The sequence below is a fragment of the Paroedura picta genome, chromosome 3 (genome assembly GCF_049243985.1).
Source record: "Paroedura picta isolate Pp20150507F chromosome 3, Ppicta_v3.0, whole genome shotgun sequence".
NCBI lineage: Eukaryota > Metazoa > Chordata > Lepidosauria > Squamata > Gekkonidae > Paroedura > Paroedura picta.
In genome coordinates, this window is record NC_135371.1 from 134,870,788 (window position 1) to 134,890,681 (window position 19,894).

Here is a 19,894-nt window from a genome sequence, read left to right on the forward strand (position 1 = left end):
CTACTAATATATTTCTGACATAAATATATGCCTTTCCCAACTTGTGAGGTAATGAGCAATTATGCCGTTCTTATTGGTGCATAGTTCCATATTATGTATTCAGAGTCAAGATGCAAGTCATACACAGAGAATCGTAAGAACCAAAAACCCAATTTATTTGGGGTTATTTTTTCTTGCCCTCTTCTTTCTGATACATTTTGTATTTTACCTTCGTATTTTAAAGCATTCCTGTGACAACAAGAATCAGAAACCTACTTTAAAAAGGCAAAGTTCTTTGCAGGAATGCAAAGGGCACATACAAAGCCACCAGCGTGACATGGCCTAAAAGCTGCGCGGCAGCTGTGCCTGTGGGGAGTTACTTTCCCCTGGAATCATACGACAGGTAAGAAAAGAGTTCCGTAAGGCTTTTCTTGTTAGCAGTCCTCAACTTACTACTTGTTGCCAAAACCAAGGTTTGGCCTTAGAAAAGTCCAGGTCCTAATGCTTGAGGTTGAGCAGGCTTACCTTTAGGTCCAAGGATTTAACAGCTGTGTTAGTGCAAAGTCCATGAAGTAGTAGCTTAGCCCCTGGAAAGGAGAAGCAAGGGTAAGTGCATTCCAACTTTGGCCTCTCATCCCCCTCCAGCACTGATCGCAGGCACCACTGTGGACTGGCAGGATGGTGATATCAGCACTGCATCCCTGGCTCTGTGGATGACTAGCTATCACCCTGACACCAGAGAAGCCTGAGGTCTGCTTAGCTCATTTATACATCACTGAGGTCTTTGAAGAGTATCATTCCGCTTAGGATTTCAGGGAGCGAGTGTCATCATTGCTCTACCTCCTTCCAAGGGAAGGACTGGCCCCCTCAGCCTACCACTCCAGCTTCTGAGATTTCTAGACATTATCCTTGAAGTCTCTGAAGCTAGAAACTCGTGTTAAATGCGGTTCTCAAACCTAGTATTAAAATTCTCCATTCACACAGAGCAGCCCATAACAGAGTATGCCGAACTCTGCTAAAGAACCTGACAGTGCATATTTTGAGCAGTGAGCAGATTCTGCTGGGTTCTCATCTAATCTTCTCTGAGGCTTAGTTTGTCAAGATGGATTTAAGAGGATTCCAAATGCCACTCACATATCTATCATCATTCTAAACATCTACCATGACTTTTAACTTTGTCCCTTTATTGTCATTTTCCTCTGTGAGAATTCCCAGCCATTTTCTCCTGTGTCTCACATTGCACCTCATCGTACTTTGTTTCACTCCCTTCCACAGCACAAGGAAGTCTCCTTAAAAATCAGGCCTTTGCCTTACAAAATTCTGTTGCTGGTGTCAGAACAAGAAGCTAATTGTTCTTGGTCTATGAACAGACTATCTTCCATCTACTCCTACAGCCTTTACCCAAAATGCTTGTAAAACAAAATAATGAGTTGCAATCTGAGGAGCTGAGGTTCAAGTCTCTTTTCAGTCACAAACACTTCACATCCTGACTCCCCATCTGCAATGTGGGAATAATGTTGGCCTATGCCACGATACTGGGGCTAAGGATTCTTCTTCCTCTGTGAACTTAGGCAGATTGTAATTGGTTGGCAGAAGGAATTGTGTAGGTGTTTGGCTCTTGTGACTATTTCCTGCATTCTGCAGGGGGTTGGGCTAGATGACCCTGGAGGTCCCTTCATACTCTATGATTCTACCTCTGTTCCACAACAGTTTGTTACAGTGTCAGACTAGAATCTGGGAGACCCGAGGTTCAAACCCACATTATACCACAGAAGCTCACTGAGTTACCTTGGGCCAGTCACACAGACTTGGCCTAGCCTACCTCACTAGGTTGTTGTGAGGATAAAAGGGAGGAGAGATAAAGGATGTAAATTGCTTTTGGTCCCCATGAGGAGAAAAGTGGAGCCAGCTTGGTGTAGTGGTTAGGAGTGTAGGCTTCTAACCTGGTGAGCCAGATTTGATTCTGTGCTCCCCCACATGCAGCCAGCTGGATGACTTTGGGCTCACCACAGGTCTGATAAAGCTGTTCTGACCCAGCAGTAATATCAGGGCTCTCTCAGCCTCACCTACCTCACAGGCTGTCTGTTGTGGGAAAAGGGATTGTAAGCCGCTTTGAGACTCCTTCAAGTAGTGAAAAGTGGCATATAAGAACCAATTCTTCTTCTTCTAAATGAACAAATTTTTTAAAAAATAAGATTTATCAGTATTCCTGCTTCACAAATCCCTTTGATATCTCACAATGAAGAACTGTGCCTGATATAGAGCTAGTCCAAGGGAATGTTAGGAAACACTTTTAACCACGATGGATAATACTTTTATTTCTAAAATATATATTTTATGGTTATTTGCTCAATTGAGTAAAACTGTGTAACTTTACAGGCAAACTATTTATGTATACTAAGCATGATGACCAAGGGAAGTTAAATTGAGGAAGTAAAGCTGGGGAACATATGGTCACAGACTTCAAAAACCAAGGATCCCCTTGCAAAAAAAAAAAAAAAAAGCCCCACCTTCTTCACTCAGCATGCAGTCACTCAGCACAATCTCTGTGAATTGGAGCTCATCTTGCAGGAGCTTGCCCAGGGCTCCACACGTGTCCACAGAAAGGCTGTGTGTGGCAAAATCCATGCGGCTTTTCCCTGTTGCTTCTTGGAAGTGCTGCAGGACGCTCTCCTGTGGCTCAGCTCCACTCTCTTTGCACAGCCTAATGTAGGACCGTCGGAAGTCATCCATCTCTGCAGCAGGCATCGGTCTTACTCCTGCCCCCTGCCCCCCCGTTGCAGATGAGGGCCTAAGATAGCTCTGGTCAGGAAAAGGGGGGGTGTGGCCTGGTAGACAGCAATTGTTAGAGGTTATTCTCCTGGCACACAACACTAACACCCCCCCTCTCTCTCTCATTTTCACTTAAAGATTCTAAACCTCAAATAAGGGCATGATAAATGACTGTTTCCCCAACTTCACCCTTGCAGGAACACCGGAACATCAACGAGACCTATTTCCAAACAGCAACTGAACATTGCTAGAAATACAGCCTCACCTTTCAACTGCCAACTGCAGTCTATGTAACTAAGGAAAAACAGTGTATGATGGGAGTTGTAGTTAAACTCTTCCCCGCCCAAACCCTATTACAACAAAAGTAATGCATGCTGGGAGCTGTAGTACAGAGAGCATTTGACCTCTCACACATTTCTTTATTCAGCCTTTTACATGGAATGTATGTTCTATATATAGGTATGTTGAACGTATTTCATTGTAAGGAACTGGAACTCTTCCAGATGTATATAGATGCATAATATACTATGGATTTATCTCTCCAATAAGAAACTGATCCAGTTTCAGGTAATCTATTTCTAAAAATAGGACAAGAAAGTGATTTAAGAGTTGCCAGATCAGCAGTGTTAAAACTGTGGAATGCCATGGATATATTTTCTTTGTGTTCCTACAGGACCATGATGTTCTGCTCCTTGATCTGGCAGCATAACAAGAGATTAGCTGTTTTGTGGCATTGTAACAAGCCTCTTGTGGCACACTTAAGGCAGTGACATGCTGTCTGAAGCTCTGCCCATGAGGCTGGGAGTTTGATCCCAGCAGCCGGCTCAAGGTTGACTCAGCCTTCCATCCTTCCAAGGTCGGTAAAATGAGTACCCAGCTTGCTGGGAGGTAAAATGGTAATGACTGGGGAAGGCACTGGCAAACCACCCCATATTGAGTCTGCCATGAAAACGCTAGAGGGCGTCACCCCAAGGGTCAGACATGACCTGATGCACAGGGGATACCTTTAGCTTTAAGATGCTGAACTATGTTTGTTCTGCAGTCACACAGCTTTTGTGGCCACTGAGGAGCTATTTCAAGGACTAGAACAAGATACTTAAAGAGTGACAAGTCATCAGCTGAAGGGGCAAAGTGAAACACATGCATACAAGGCCATCCCAAAATTAAAATGACATCCTGGAGGACTGATACAACCTCTCATCTATTTGTTTAACTTTTGAATCTCTTTTTCATCTGTAGTTTGTTTCATTACTTCAGTCCATTATTTATCCTTGTTATGCAAGATAATCAATTTGCACACAAAGGTCTATAAATCTATATTTCTTCATAACATATATAAGTAAGTAAAATACATTAATGTATGGCACATAATTACTTTTACAATTATACCACAATCACTCAGTGGTACACTGCTTGTTGAATGGGAACTTGTACTTTTCCTGTTAATTATAAATAAGAATATTAATTTAAATAATGCAGCATTGGCCTCATGAATTGCTGGTGCTATTGTTTCTCTAGCTGAATGGAGAGTAGGCCCTAAAGGACCACCCCCTAAATTCATTGCCCACACTCATTCTGGTCTTCCAGGCTGTAGCCTGGTTTATCTGCCCTTAAAACCAGCCTGGTACACATACATGAGTCAGTGTGCAGAAAAGTTCCAATATTTGTGTGAAGTTTTCTCACTTCCACAAAAATGTGCTTTAGGAGCTTGATGGTAGAAGAAAGTTCCACTGAATTCACGGTGACTAACAGTTGACTCCAAAGTACAAAGTAGTTTTAGGCCTGTAACCTTCCACTACAATCCAATGCATGTTTATACTTGAGTAAGAAACATTACACTTATTTCTGAGCAAACAAACATAGGACTGGACAGTTAGGTGCATTTTTTTAGAAGAAGGTCCTAGTAGTATTAAAATATATCAGCTTTAAATGGAGAAAAATTAAGCACGATCATGAATTAGGACCAATTAAAAACAGCCGCATCCCGATCCTAATATTTCAATTGAAATCACTGAGGCTTCTAAAGAAGCGTGATAAGACTTAGTAGGATCTTCACGTCATTAGAGGAACAGGGAAATGCTGTTAACAAGCGGACCCGTGCTAAGTGAGAAATACCATCGCCTGCACATTCTCGCTTTACATCAGCACTGACTGCATACTTTTAGCCTTCTGACCAGCCTCCCCAGACCCCCAATTATTGACCGAACCAGAATACTTCTTAAGACAATGCACACCAGAAAAAGGACAACAATTCCCATAGCACCTGGCGAGGATATCCTTATCCGCGACCGGAAATAGACGGAGACGGTGAGCGGCTTCGATTTAACAAGACTACAGTTTCCAGCATGCACCGCGGCGCAGCTTTGGCTCCCGAGTTCCTCGGGGATTCGAAGGCGGACAGGGGGCGGAGCCTCTGTGAAATGGAGAAGCGGGAAGGAAGTAGCTGCGGCTTCAAAAAGGTCGGCGGCCCGGTGGGAGCTGTGAGGGCGGGATGTGGGGGTTATAGCAGCTCAGGGGGTGACCCGCTTCAGTCAACCTAAAACCTTTGGGAGAATGTTGGTCCTAGCAGGCAATGGACACAATGTGCTGGAAAGAAGGGATTTCATTGGGTTTATCCGGTTATATATATGGGGGGGGGGCTAATTCAGTCCCATGAAGTCCCTGCTGCCTCACCCTGTCGCACCACTTTTACTGCGGCCTGAACGTGTTATGACGGTGGACGTAAGTGGGTTGTGAGGGCGATATTCGAGACCGACGAGGTTTTCGGGGTAGGAGCTTTCGAGAGTCAGCGTCCCCTTCGTCAGGTACAAGTCAGCTGAGGGGAGGACAGAATTCCAGTTGGATAACTCTGCTAGTCTGCGGCAGCAAAATCAAGCAGGAACCCATTAGCACCTTAAAGGCCGCCAGCTAAAATCCCAGCAAACCTTTTTGCGCGCTAAAATTCGCTTACTAGATGCGTTGCAGAAGAAGAACATGGAGAAGGAGCTTTGCCTCCCCCTGTCCCAGCAAGGGATGAAAGTATTTAGAAACTGGGATAGAAGAGCGGTTCCTTGTGGGGCTGTGGAGTAGCAATCAAGGGGTCCCAATAAAACCTGAAAAAGAGAGCTGAATTGTTAGGATCCCTCAGCCTAACCCCCTGCTTTGGGGGCTCTTCCATTCATCCTGTCAAGATTCATAAATTGCCAGCATTGCCTATCTAATACAAACCATCTTACAATTGGAGATTTTTAGTTTGGCATGGAAATTTGGACGCTGGTAATTGCCATGAACTTGTAGTTAATTTCATTATTTCAACTATTCTCACACTGACTAGTTAAACGTATCCTCTGGTTCGCATGGAAAGATCAATGCTGTCATTCTGGTAGATGATTGGGCTGTGGAACAGTTGGTCATGGGACTCTAGTTTAAGCTCATTGAAATCTTTGACCGGTGGCCCGGATCCAGCCTGATATGTAAATACTACAGAGCTGATATGGAACTAGGTTGTTGTTAAATTCAGCATATGTGTAAGTAGGAAGGTGTACGCACTGCTGTCCATGTCAACACTTAATTTTAAAAAATGGTATTTTAAAGGGAGGGTATTAGTGAAAAAGAAGTATCAGAAAAGTGAAATCTCCTCAGGAGAGCTCAGCAATGATAATAGCTGCTCTGATGAATGTACAAAACAGATTAGGAAAAGTAGAAACAAGTAGGACATACCAACAAGGCTAAGTCAAGGCTGCAATAAAATGCCGGAAGGCTTTCCTAAAAAAGAGTGTAGTGGTTAGGAGTGTGGACTTGGTGTAGTGGTTAGGAGTGTGGACTTCTAATCTGGCAAGCCAGGTTTGATTTCGCATTCCCCCACATGCAACCAGCTAGCCTGAGTGCATTAAACTAGTTAACATTAAAATAACTGTAATATTGGGTAGTGTATTATCCTCATACATTAACTTTTGGCCAATTTACATTTAGATAAATATATGCTTCAAATATCAACGTGCCTGGCCAATGCTGGAATAAGGGGGACAGTCCTTCAGTGGTAGATCTCCTTTCTCCGGGATCGCAGGCAGAGGGTAGCAATAGGAGAGAGATGATCAAGCAGCGAACAACTTTCATGCAGAGACCTGCAAGGACCGGTCCTCTCTCCAATCCTATTTAATATCTTTGTGCGCCCTCTTGCCCAACTGGTACGGAAGTTTGGGCTGGAATATCATCAATACCCAGATTGAAGAAAGATGTAGACAAACTGGAGTGTGTCCAGAGGAGGACAATGAAAATGATGAGGGGTTTGAAGATGCACGAAGAGAGGGTGAAGGAGCTTGGTCCATTTAGCCTAGAAAGAAGATGACTAAGAGGTGATATGACAATCATCTTCAAATACTTGAAGGGCTGCCATATAGAATATGGAGCAGAGTTGTTTTTCGTTGCCCCAGAGGATCGGACCAGAACCAGTGGGTTAAATTTAATTCAAAAAGATTTTCTGCTAAACTTCTGGAAGAAGTTCTTGACAGTTAGAACGGTTCCTCAGTGGAACAGGTTTCCTTGGGAGATGGTGGGTTGTCCTTCTTTGGAAGTTTTTTAAGCAGAGGTTCAATAGTCACTTGACAGAAATGCAGATTTTAATGAACAGGCAGATTGTGAGTGTGTGACGAGGGAAGGGATGTGTCAGTGTCTGTCTCTTGCATACCCAGGGAATTGCTGATTGCCACTATGTGATGGTAGGTGAATTGCCTCCAGGCCAGGCTGGATTATAGAAAATTTTGGTGGGAGGATCACTGGGGCATGAAATTAGGGTCTCTGTGGGTGGGCAGGTATTTTATTTATTTATTAGACTTATTACTGGGCACTCCTGGAACTGGCTCGTGGTGGGTTACAATTAGTCCACATAAAACCCTATAAACCCCATTAAAACCCTCTGGATATAAAACCATACGATAAGACAAAACCACAAAAAACAGAGGTATTCAACCTCCTAACCAAACTAGCATCTAACAGAGAGGTAGGAAGAGGGAGCATAGATGATAAATGCTACATCATTTACACCTCTTAGCACTTGGGGTAGTTGTGTTCCTGCACTGTTGGACTACTTGACCCTGGAGATCCCTTTCAATTCTATGACTGAATAAAATCTGTCATAAAAAGCATTTCACTTATTCCAAAAGAAAATATTTCACAAGGGTATTTTCTTTTAGTGTGCCCTGAAATGCTTAATTGTTTTTACTGAAAGAATGGGGGAGAGAATCCTAGGGGGGGGGGGGGGGAGGATGCAGAAGGAAGGCATTTTTAATTTTTTTCAGGAAAGATAAAAAGAATAGTATCTAATTAATTCATAGCATTTATTACCACAAGGTGTGAGAATGGTCTGTAGCTTGAGCAATTTAAAAGCCAATGGAATACCTTGCTAAAACTTTCAGGTTCAGAGCTATCAGGACTCCAGATACAACAGGATATTTGTTGACTTCTTGTCTTGCTTTTTAGTTTCCCAGAAGCATCAGGCTGGCCACTATAGAAAATATGAGGCTGGACTTCCAGCAAGGCTGACCTATTTTTAAATGGCTCATGTGCCTATCTTGCTCAAATAAAATTCACATAAAACAAGCGAAGCACAGATTTTTTTTTCCAACTGAACTTTGAACTCTTCAGCAACAAACCCCTCAAGGGAAATGCCAAATTAGCAACATTCTTCGGAGCACTTCTAGAAATATGCAGCAGGTAGCGCTAGTGCCTAATAAATCTTGTATTTACCTTTTTCCAGCAAGTAGACAAGATCAAAGCCACAGAATTGCCTTCCTGCATTAAGAATGTATTTTAAAAGCTGCATTTTTTTGAATCACAGGGGAATACATTTCAAGATAAGCCTAATCTTGTGTGGAATAAGGCATGTCTCCTAAACCCACTGATTTCAAAGGCAAGCATTTAACTCTGTTCTGGGTTGGCCTCAAATTGCCTGTTGACATCTTTTAAATAAAATAATCCTATTATCTTAGTCCAACTAGAGATCTTCCAGGGAAAACCTTTTTTCTCTTTGCTGCCCACCAACCATCCTGATTACAGCTATTTATGTACAGTGCTGTCAAGACCCATGCAGATGATACCTTCTGATTCTGTTAGCCCAGTTGACCTACTCAAGCTAATAATTTCCATCTGGACAAGACACCTGTTGGGAGGCAAACAATGGTTTATGACATTGAAAGTATGGTTTAATTAAGTTGGAAAGGATCTTTCAGGCCATCCAGTTCAACTGCTTCCAGAAGCAGAACTTGCTTTACACAAATCACTTTTTAAAAGACTCCCCAGATTCACTGGTTCTATTAGGTAGATGTTCTTAGAAAGCTTGTCCTATCAGCCTGTTTTGCTAGAACTTGGAACGTGTTGTAGGTTGTTTTTAGATCACTCTTCCCTTAGATATCTTATAGCTGCCCTTGTGTCTCTCCTAAGCTAAAAGGGCTCATTTCCTTCAGCTGTTCTTTTGCCATCTGCTCTGAAACCTTCAGTTATCTCTTTTACTCTTAATAATCTCATTTGCTGATAAATGATAAGAATCCTGCTTAAAGTAGGGAGAATAACACTGAGTCATATATTCCAGCTGTATTTTTTAATTCATTTATACTTTGCCTTTCACTCCAAAGGGGCTTACATCAATGTTCTCTAATTTTATCTTCACAACAACCCTGTGAAGTAGGTTAGGTTGCGAGAGTGTGACTGCCCCAGTGTCACCCAGTGAACTTCCATGGCATAAGTGGAGATTCAAACCTGGATCTTCCAGATACTACCTTGATACTCTTAACTACAACAAAACACTAGCTGAAGCCTGATGAGTCCTAGTGATGTTGTTCTTGCTTTTGTATTGCATATAGCATTTATGGTAATGCAACACAAAGTTGTGTTTTCCTTTGAAATGAATGAGCCTGGATCCTACCGTTCCACTCAGCAAACTCTGAACCCTTCATCTAACTTGAGAGAGCCAGCTTAGTGTAGTGGATAGGAGTGTAGACTTCTAATCTGGCGAGCTGGGTTTGATTCCCCATCCCCCCCACATGCAGCCAGCTGGGTGACTTTGGGCTGGCTACAGCACTGATAAAGCTGTTCTGACCGAGCAGTGATATCAGGGCTCTCTCAGCCTCACCCACCTCACAGGGTGTCTATTATGGGGAGAGGGAAGGGAAGGTGAATGTAAGCCACTTTGAAACTCCTTTGGGTAGGGAATAGTGGCATATAAGAACCAACTCTTCTTCTAACTTAAGGAATCTTCAATAGTGGTTCTTTTTCCAGAGGAAGACCCAATAAGATTGGAGGAAGTTTCCTTAAGAATTGAGGAAGGCATCAGATTTCATTGAATGGAATGGTAGTATACTGACCATTATTTATACAGTGCACAATGTACATCCTGCCTTCTTTGGCCAACTGTTAGATTGTTAATTTGATACTGTTTTTCTCTTCCAATCTTTCACTTTTGAAAATGTGTTTTTCTTCTTTCAGGTATGTAACATTTTATTTTCTACATCTACAAAACTCATGCTAGATTTTCTACGCCACATTTCATGGATCCTCTTCTCTACTAAGCAGCTATTATCAGCATCACTAGGAATTAATTTTTATTTTTTTATTTACAAGTTTTATCTCTTTTTGCTGGTGTCAGGGCCACCAAAGCAGCTAATGAATTAAAAATAGATAATAAAAACACCTTAAAAACCATTACAACTAAGCAAAATCACATCATTTAACCAGCCAAAATCTATATACAAAAACATAAAAATAACAATTAAAACTTATGGCAGTAAGGAAGGTTCACTGAGGGAACTTTAGGTAAAACAAAAATGTTTTTACAGATGGGTGGATGATGGTAACAGAAGGAACAGGCAAGTCTCTCTGGGGGTTCTTTTGGTGGGTTCTTTTCTGGGTTGCTACCTGCCCAGTCTCAGAAAGCAGAGTACCTGCAGCAAGGGCTTCAGAAGGTGACCATAGTAGTCTGATAGCTTCATAAGGAAATAGGCATTGCCTTCCTGAGAAATGAGAAACTGGATATAATTGATTGAAGGGTGTCAATTTTAGTCAGGATGCGAACTAATGTGTGCTTTTTTTTTGCAAATATTTTGGTTCCGGTCCATTATTATAACAAGGGGTTAAAAAAAAAGAAAACCCCAGAACATTAAAGAGCTTTTGTAAGCCCGAACCCACTTTTCTAGATGCATGAAGTGCTATCAGTTGGCAATTCTCTGTGTCAACACACAGAAAAATACAAACTACAAGAAGAGATTGGGGTGGGGGAGCACTGTCTCACGAAATATTACATCTGAATATATCTGCTAGTTTTCAAGGTGCCCCACAACTCTGCATCTGACTAAGGTGGTTACCCCCCTGGAATTTCTCACCATGGCTTTCAGCACAGAAGACAGTTGGTGGACATGAGGATGTACTGCTGATTCACAAGTGTTCCCTTCTCAGCAACAGAAAAACAAGGGATGGGGAGAGCCAGAGCAGCTATGCGGTTCTCTTTGTGGGGATGGAAGGCTGACTGGCATGAGTTGTTTTCGTTGCTTTCTCACTCCTAGTGAATGAGATGCAAAATGTCTAAGGCAATGTTTTATTGGGTCCATTTCTTTTGGTGCACTCCTACACCAGCAGAAGTGAATCTCATGAAAGAGATTGCCTTTCCTATTTTATATCTCCTCAAAATGGAAGGACGAGGAGATTCACTTTTTCTCCATTAACAGCCCTTGACTTGGTTCCCTTTCTGTGCAGGAGACTGTGAACAAGCTGCTCCAGCACTACTTCAAAGATGACAAAACACAAGGTAATTACTTTCCCTTCTGTCTCAATAAAGAGGCCAATTCCTGCTAGAAGTCTTGCCAAACTTCTGAGCAGAGAGATCATGCTCTGCAGTATCAAGATCTGGGGTAGCTGCCTGATGCCTTTTCAGGTGGGGCAGACCATTGTGCTGGGGCCTGTCTCCTGGTGACTCTGTTTTCCTCTTCCAGTCAATGATGATGCTCTGTCGCTGGTAGCAGAACTGCTCAAGGTGTTTGTTCGAGGTAAGTTGTCAGGAGAACATAATTTGTTCCGTGGAGCAGCCTTTGTTAGATGGGTGATCTGCAGTTCATAGGAGCTTGAAGTTTAGTGCAAAACTTGGTCTGTAGGATTTTTCTTTTATATTTTGTAACCTTCAAAGTCATCTAAAAAGCCATGAATGCTGAATGCTGAAATCAGAGAGAACTAGTCAGAGCTTCCAAGTTTTCCAAAACTATTCTTCCCTTCTGTTCTTTTGCCATGTGTCCTTTGGCTTTCATATACATTCCCATCCCAGTCCCTACAAAAAGAACATTAGATTTAAATCATATCAGTAATAAAATGTTTGTGCTACCTTTATATTCTGATGCTTTTTTCTTGCTGTAGAATTTGTACAAATTGAATTAAACACAGTCAGTTTTTAATTATATTTTTAGCAGATTCTAAAACAGTGATTTTCAACCTGGGGGTTGGGACCCCTTTGGGGGGGGTCGAACGACCCTTTCACAAAGGTTGCAGCAGGGCAATCAGCTTGGCCGGGGGGGGGGGGGAAGAGCACCATCTACACAACAGCCTTGCGGGGTAGATAGGGATAGCGCATTCGTCTGTCTGGAGCAGCGGAAAAGAGCAAGATTGGCATGGTGGGACAAGAGGCAGAACTGAACTGAGAAACCCCAGAAAAAAACCCAGTTTATACACAATCATGAACATTGGATCTTCATGCAATTGGTCAGTTTTGGTTTAATTTCTCTGAAAGAACACTTGCATAATGCTATGGTTGGGGGTCACCACAACATGAGGAACTACAGTTAAAGGGTTACGGCATTAGGAAGGTTGAGAACCACGGCTCTAAAAGGATCAGATGTTACATACACCCACTTTGAAGTCTCAGGGCCTGCTAATGTTAGTGGATACCAGTGCAATGCCAAGCAGAGTTACACCTGCTAAGGTTATTCACTTAATTTGACTTAGAAGGATCTGTTTAGAACTGCACTATATAAAGAGGCATTGTACTTAGTATGGTATTATCTTCCTGGTAGATAGAATGGTGAGAATCTAGCAGTTATTACCAAGATGAAACTCCAATATTAATATTTTGAATTGCAGACTTTTTTCTCCCCAGCAGGCAAATAAAAATCTCTGTGAAAATAACTGCCTTTCCTGTTAGGCAAAAGTCATCAGAGTTTGCTAAAGGCCATTCCTGTCCACTACCAGTTTCATTTCTTATCTGTCTCTGTCATGCAGAGGCTGCAGCACGAGGAGCACGCCAGGCTCAGGCAGAGGACCTGACTAAGGTGGATGTGGAGCACGTGGAAAAAGTGCTGCCCCAGCTGGTATGTCAAGCACAATTCACATTCCTCAATTAACAGGATAAGGATGTGGGCAAAGCCATCTTAATCCCTCTTTTTTCCTGGGGGATGTTTGGTTGGTTAGTAATATCCTTACTGGGCAACTGGAAGTCAAGAAAAATGTATTACCCAAGTGCCTTGTTGAACTAAAACCCCTACTTCATTTCCACAGCTTCTGGATTTCTGAAGAGTGAACAGTGCAAAGCAAGCATTCTCTTTCACACAGAAATGTCTCCTGGATTCTGGATGAAGTTGATCATAGACTTTTTTTCTTTGTTTTTATATGGAATCTCTTGCAAGTGATATGTTATTGGCAGCTGTTCTGTCTTTAAAAGTTCCTCTCTCCCCATCTTTTTCCTGGGTGCCCTGGAATTTTAGAGTGGTGCATGACAGTGTCTGTCTCTGTCTTTTCACAAGAGAAGGCCTGGAGCAGAAGGCACCTGGCCCATCCTGGCACTCCCCATTCACAGCCAGCCAGAGTCGACTTTCTTTTCCAATGGGAAAAACAGGTGCCATTCTGTAGGGGTGGGTGGAAAGAGCACGTATGCCTGGAAGACTTCCCGACACCGTGGGCTCTCATCACCTCAGCAGGCATTTAAAGGCCAACTTCAGGCCTCTCTGCTGGCTGAGGTCTTAAGCTAGAGCTAGCCCCAGGTCTATGCCAACAGCAGGTACCTGATCTTTATTTTATAAATAAACAGTGCCTGTCCCTCAATCCTTTCCAGCATTCCACTGGGGCCATGACATCAAAGAGTGCTTGGAACCTTTTAACCATTTGATATTCCTCTCAGAAGCTGCTTCCCTCTGCTATAAATTTGTTCTCACAAAGAAACTTCAATAAATCAAAAATGGTCTCCCTCCCTTGTGCAGGCTTCTTGTTGCAATTAATCATAGAAAGTCAAGTAGCTTCAAAGAGTTGTTTGGCCTCTCCCCACCTCCTCTTTGTAGGATGAAAAAAAAACTTTCAAAAAGGGGCAGAATAACAAACAGCATGTGTGAGGATCCCACATCACGCTAGGCCCAGCCTCTCAATCAGCAGGGGAGTGGGGGGGGGGTAGAAGCTGTGAAATAGTAAACCTTACACATGGAGGGCAGGGCGTCTGGTTCCACTGAGAAATAAAGCCGAGGCCCAGTGAGGGAGAAGCAGCTGCCCGTCACACTACCGCATGTCGCATCAAATCCAGGAAAGCAACAAAACCTCCCATAGTGGTTGATATGAGCTTGTCAGTACATAATGTCGGAAGAGTTTGAATATGCAGAGAGAGCAGAGCACCAGTAGCTTAAAGAATAGGTTTTATTTATGAAGTGAAAAACTATGCATAGAGAGAGATAGACACCTAATTCTTTAGCTAGCTGTTGGCTACAGTCAATCTTCTGTTCTGATGGTAAGCAGGGTGGAAGTGCACTCAAAAGCAGGAAGTCTCCTGCTGAGCCAGTCATAGAATCAGAGTTGGAAGGGACCTTGGGGGTCATCTAGTTTGACCCCCTGCGGAATGCAGGAAATTCACAACTACCTGTCCACCCACAGTGACCCCAATTCTTTGCCCAGATGATGCCCCATCCCCCCACTCAAAACCAGAATCCCCGGCCAATCTGGCCTGGAAGAAATTTGCTTCCCCACCCCAAAGTACTGATCAGCATTTTCCTGGGCATGCAAGAAAGGGCCACATGAGCCAAGCAGAGACATAATCCCTTCTGCCCATCCACTCACAATCTGCCCAGGTTCACATAATCAGCATTTCTGTCTGATGGCTATCCAAACTTACAAAGAAGGAGGACTCGCCACCTCACGAGGCAACCTGTTCCACTGATGAACTGCTCTAACTGTCAGGAACTTCTGGATGTTTAGCTGAAAATTCTCTTAAATGAATTTCATCCCATTGATCCTGGTCCAACACTCCGAGGCAACAGAAAACAACTCGCGCCATCCTCTATATGCCAGCCCTTCAAGTACTTGAAGATGGCTATCTTATCACCATCAGTCAGGACATTAAAGGAGATGATTTGAAAATCAGGACGTTTCTAATCTAAGGTAAATATGCATCTCCTGCTACATTTAATAGGTTGTACTTAAGTTTGTGTTGTGTAGGATAAGGATTGGAACCTTAAAGTCACATGAACTAAGGAGAATTGAAAGACCTAGGTTAGAATGATGATAGTATTAAGCAAGTGTTAATTAAAAGTTTGAACATCAATTTGTTCTTTTTCTCAGCACTAGTGCAGAACTTGGTTCCAACAGACCTTCACAGCACTAAAATCTTGCTTCTATTTAAAAGATGTTTGATCTGTAAAAGTACATGTAAATGTGGCCCTAGCTTTACCTGTTGTGCTGGTACATTCAAATGTCTCTTCCTAGCCCAGAGGAGTAAAAACAAACACCTGAACTTCTAGTTATAGCTTGATGTTGTCTGTCCTTCCAAATAGTATATTGATCAGGAAGCTACTTTGTATAAAATAAGCTAAACAATTCTGGTTGCATATTTGCATGCGTGCACAAAGTTAATGATCCCTTTTATACAGGTACTCGGAATGTGCTAGGGAACAGTGAATACAAAGTACCCATACACTCATACCAAAGTTGAATTAAATGAGGTGTTTGTGTTTTGATTCAGTTTTTCTTTGGCAAATCCAAATCGCAGTCCAAGCTTGGTGTTGAGAAAGAGAGGGACATTAGAGTATCGTTATCCTTGAACAGACCCTCAATGCTCTGCATTCCCTGCATAGGAGAGAAGGAACACTTTTTGGTTCAGCTATTGGCAGTCTTGTCTCCTGAAGACCAAACTATACAATATGATTTCTGAGTTGAGTCCAGCTTCCCCAGGCCTGACTCACTTTCTCCACAGCAGCTTCAGGGAATGGCATCTGAAGGCTCTGCAGTGCCTGATTTGGATAGTGATAATGGTGTGGAGGGAGGAGGGGTTCCTCCCTCTCCCAGTGCTGCGTTCCAGCTCGGGAAAACTGCATGGGGATAGTTCTAAGCTGAATCAGGCCACTCTACAAACTTCAAATGCCATTCTTGTGAGTCAGGAACCCAGATCCACCTTTTTAGAAATCATATTGCATCATTTGCTTGTAAGCGAACAAGCCACACTGGGTTTTGGTGCATTTACTCTTTCACAGAGGAAATGAGCTTGGTCAGACAAGAACTTGGTGAATGAGGGCATTAGCAGCTGGAAGGTCAGTTGCTGAGAGGTAGATTGCTACCTGTTTGCCTGCAATCTCATCCTGGTGCAAGATGCCAGCTACAGCGCCAGCAAGTGAGTCTGGCTAAACTTCGATTTGAAAGCAGTTAGGATTTTCATTTGGAGAGTCTAGCAGTGATCCTGTGAGCCTACTGCAGTTTCACTCAACTCAGCAGGCTTCCTCTTTACCCCTCTCGGCAGAAACTGTTACAAGGTCTATTAATATCCCCAGCCTGGAAGAAAGGCAGAGTTGAGATTCCTCATTAGCACGCAGGTCTCATTGTCCTCTACCAGGCCAGAAATTCAAAGCAGTCCACCTAAAGTGTCATTCACCTTTTTTCCTTGGAAGGACCAACAAATGCCATTGCAGGTGCAGGTGCAAAGGCACTGAAGCAACTGTTGGATGTCGCCTGCAACTTTAAAAAAGAATGATTTACTCACTGCGCATGGGAATGAGAAGGGGATAAAGAAGAGAACAAAAGCTCCTGGACCAACACTGACATGTGACTTGGGACAAGACACATCTGGTGCACCCGGGCAGCATAATGCAAGTCCAACATCTATCACAGGCATACACGTCAATGCAGGAGAACAGCTACATATAGAAAAACACTCCTAAGCTATTAACTGATCATTTGGAATTGGAAGCAGGGTAGATGTGTCTACAGTGCACCAATTGTAGCACTGCTCTGATTTTTGTTCATTTTTAAAGGAACAGTTTCACATGAATGTAAGTTGTGTTGGCTGTTGTAGGAATTCTGGATGGCTGTGGTCTAATAACTTTAGTCCCTGGTGTTTTGGCAGTAACTGTGGCTGGCATCTTCAGAGATAGTACATGGCACAATGGGAATCTACCAGACCATGGCCATGCAGCCTGGAATACCTGCAGCAGCCAGCTGACACCAGCTGTGAAAGCCTTCAAAAACTGGAGTGTATGTTGTGTTTAAAATAAAAGCCATTCCTTACCCTTTGAAACGTAACAATATGTTCAAAACTCAGAGAGAGAGGACAGGTTTGGAATTTTTAGTGTGAGGGCCCCTGCTGCCACAAAGACCATGGGAACCCACCACTGACCAGTTTCCCTCCACCCACAGAAATAAATAAAGCCATAAAACAAGATTCTAACTTGTTTAAGCTCATGTCCCTTTGAATGAGAGTCACCTGTATATAATCCTTACAGCAGTGTGCATATACCATCTGAACAGCATTTCAGTGGCTGTTTATGCACCTAATTTTACATTATAAATATATAAAAGACAGGTCACAGGGGAAAAAAACATAAAGCAGCATCAATGTTAATGCTAATGGGTTCAAAGGAAACTACTGCAAACTAATAGCAAAGAATGCAGAGTAAGAAGACGTTTGCTAAACTCTACCCAGACAGAGACATGGAAGTTTTCCACATAGGATTTCCTGTGGTTTCCCAATTGTTACTGTTGCTGCCAATTCAGCACAGCTGCAATGGGGCTCCCCCCCCCCTTTTCTCTGCCCCAGCCTTCTACAGCTGCCATCCCCACACAGGTATGTTTTTTTTAATGGACAATACTGGAGCACCAGAACATTATAATGATCTATTGCAACAATGTACTTGTTCAAAACTTAAAAAAAATGTTAAACCCCGATGCATAATCTGTACATTTCCCATTCTAACTCCACAATGAAAAGGCTAGATACTTACTGATTTTTTTAAATGAAAGCTGAGTACTAGAACATTGTTACAACAGATTGTTATAGTATTACTAGGGGCCAAGCCTGTTGCTTTCAGGAAGATAACGGGAGCTAGATTAGGGGGGTGAATGGAAGAACTCTGCAGATGGACTCGCCCTCCTTCCAGGACCTGGAAGGGCTGCAGGCAACTGTTATGGGACTCACTAGCAGGGGGCAGCAGGGATCTACAGCCTCAGCCTTGGAGAGAAGTGGGAGGAGGAGGAGGTGGGGAATGGAAGGCGATTGGCTGGCCGCTGAACAGATAGGCAAGCCGGTTGGAGGAGGAGGAGGCACTTGGGGGGGCAGCTGCCCTTAATGGGTGTTAACCGCTGAGTGGCACCTAAGACATGAGACACCCGCCTCCAAGGCCTTACCAGAAATATTAAGTGGAACAGATAACAGCAGTGACCTCAACTTTGTTCTGCTCTTTCAGAAAAGCTTGGCATGTAGCAGGTTTTAAAAATGCAGAAGAAAACTCAAGAGGTGCAGAAAGAGCAACATGTATGAGAAAGCAGGAAACCGATTCTCAACAGCATCCAAGCCAGGGCAAACCACCTGGATGTTAAGACCACATAGACTCATCATCATCAAAGAATAATAAAGACCTCATTTTGCTAGGATTGTATGATTAGAATTGACATGGGATTTAGATTCTACCTTGACTTTTGTAGCAACCCACCCCGCTTCCACTATGAGACGGCAGCATTGTCTATACAATAATCCCAGCTTCAGCAGCAGTTGTCTGATACTCTTTGGTAGCTCATTTTTTGGGTGATATTAAAGATATATTCTGTTAATATTTTAACTGCTTTCTGCTTGCTTTGGTCAGCAGTTTTCCTCTACCTTTTTCCTCCCATAACTCCTATGATTGTCTTCAAAGCAGCTGGGTACATTTGGAAGTAATTAGACCTGAAGGGAAATGTTGGCCAGTCTGGGAGACAATGACAAGTGCCAGGAACCCTTGGTGCCCCTTCCAGCCACTTTGAAGTTCATTCAGATGGTACAATGCTCTGTTTTCTTTGTTGGAAAAGTGGAGGCAGGAGAAAAATGGGCCATGTCAAACTCTCTGAATAGGGAGTAGGTTACTGTGAACTGATAAAGAACATGAATGGCAAGCAGGCATAATATACAAAAGGAGAACTTTGGCCTCCCTGCTTTATTATCTACAGAAGTCATGTACATTTCAAAAAAGCCATAACAGCATGGCACCCATTGGTAGAGGGATACAAATTACTAAAACAGTTTTGATAATCTAACTCCAAGGTTTGACTAAACAGAGACTATTTTACTTTGATCACGAGTCAGTGGGAAAGACAATAAAGCTAGAAAAACTTGAAGGCAGTAGGAAAAAAGGAAGACCCAGCAAGAGATTGATTGATTCAATAAAGCATTCCAAAGCCCTCAGGTTGCAAGACCTGAGCAAGGCTGTTAACGACAGGACATTGTGGAGGTTCTTAATTCATTGTTGTTGTTAGGTGCGAAGTCGTGTCTGACCCATCGGGACCCCATGGACAATGATCCTCCAGGCCTTCCTGTCTTCTACCATTCCCTGGAGTCCATTTAATTCATAGGTTTGCCATAAGTCAGAAGTGACTTGATGGCAGTTAACACAGAGCTCCATGGTCTTCACCTCACAGAGCTCAGGGCCCTCTGGTTGGTTACAGAGTCCCACTTTGAGTCATAGGCTCCTACAGATCCATTTTTCTGCTCTTTTTTGGAAGAACATGTTAGTATTTAGAAAGTGCACTGTGCTCTCTAAATCACATTAAAATCACAAGGTGTCAGTCCCACTATATACTGCATTGGTCAGACCCCGCCTTGAGTATTGTGTGCAGTTCCGGAAGCTTTCATAAAGGACGTGGACAAAATTGAGAGGGTTCGGAGGAGGGTGATGAGAATGATCCAGGGCCTGGGGATCAA

At 43.0% G+C, this 19,894-nt stretch overlaps 3 protein-coding genes across 6 annotated transcripts in view; 1 reads left to right on the plus strand and 2 right to left on the minus strand.

The window, feature by feature from the left end:
- The window catches only part of LRRC45 (leucine rich repeat containing 45), a 22,769-nt gene extending 17,660 nt beyond the window's left edge, over positions 1–5,109 (minus strand). Inside the window, exons 1-3 of one of the 4 annotated variants that reach the window (XM_077328031.1) lie at positions 4,986–5,109; positions 2,490–2,807; positions 505–566 (exon numbers count right to left, since the gene is read on the minus strand). In XM_077328031.1, coding sequence (XP_077184146.1) covers positions 505–566; positions 2,490–2,727 — 300 coding nt within the window. In that variant the 5' untranslated portion in view covers positions 2,728–2,807; positions 4,986–5,109. Of the gene's footprint in view, positions 1–504; positions 567–2,489; positions 3,083–4,985 lie in introns of those variants that run through there. The other 3 variants (XM_077328032.1, XM_077328030.1, XM_077328029.1) reach the window with 3 other exon arrangements.
- On the plus strand, positions 5,097–13,948 carry CENPX (centromere protein X). The gene is made up of 5 exons (XM_077328051.1): positions 5,097–5,210; positions 11,473–11,524; positions 11,709–11,762; positions 12,982–13,070; positions 13,258–13,948. The coding sequence occupies exons 1-5, from the start codon at positions 5,097–5,099 to the stop codon at positions 13,270–13,272; spliced, it is 324 nt and encodes a 107-aa protein (XP_077184166.1). The 3' UTR covers positions 13,273–13,948.
- The window catches only part of ASPSCR1 (ASPSCR1 tether for SLC2A4, UBX domain containing), a 121,918-nt gene continuing 111,340 nt past the window's right edge, over positions 9,317–19,894 (minus strand). The window contains exon 16 of the mRNA XM_077328041.1: positions 9,317–12,037. Within this exon, the coding sequence (XP_077184156.1) occupies positions 11,944–12,037 (94 nt within the window). The 3' untranslated portion in view covers positions 9,317–11,943. The remainder of the gene's footprint in view (positions 12,038–19,894) is intronic.

What these genes read in the sequence shown, in the direction of transcription:
- CENPX (XM_077328051.1), top strand. Translation starts at nt 5,097, where the DNA reads ATGCACCGCGGCGCAGCTTTGGCTCCCGAGTTCCTCGGGGATTCGAAG. An exon ending in CAAAGATGACAAAACACAAG is followed by an intron (nt 11,525 to 11,708) that starts GTAATTACTTTC and finishes TTCCTCTTCCAG; the next exon opens with TCAATGATGATGCTCTGTCG. An exon ending in GCTCAAGGTGTTTGTTCGAG is followed by an intron (nt 11,763 to 12,981) that starts GTAAGTTGTCAG and finishes TCTGTCATGCAG; the next exon opens with AGGCTGCAGCACGAGGAGCA.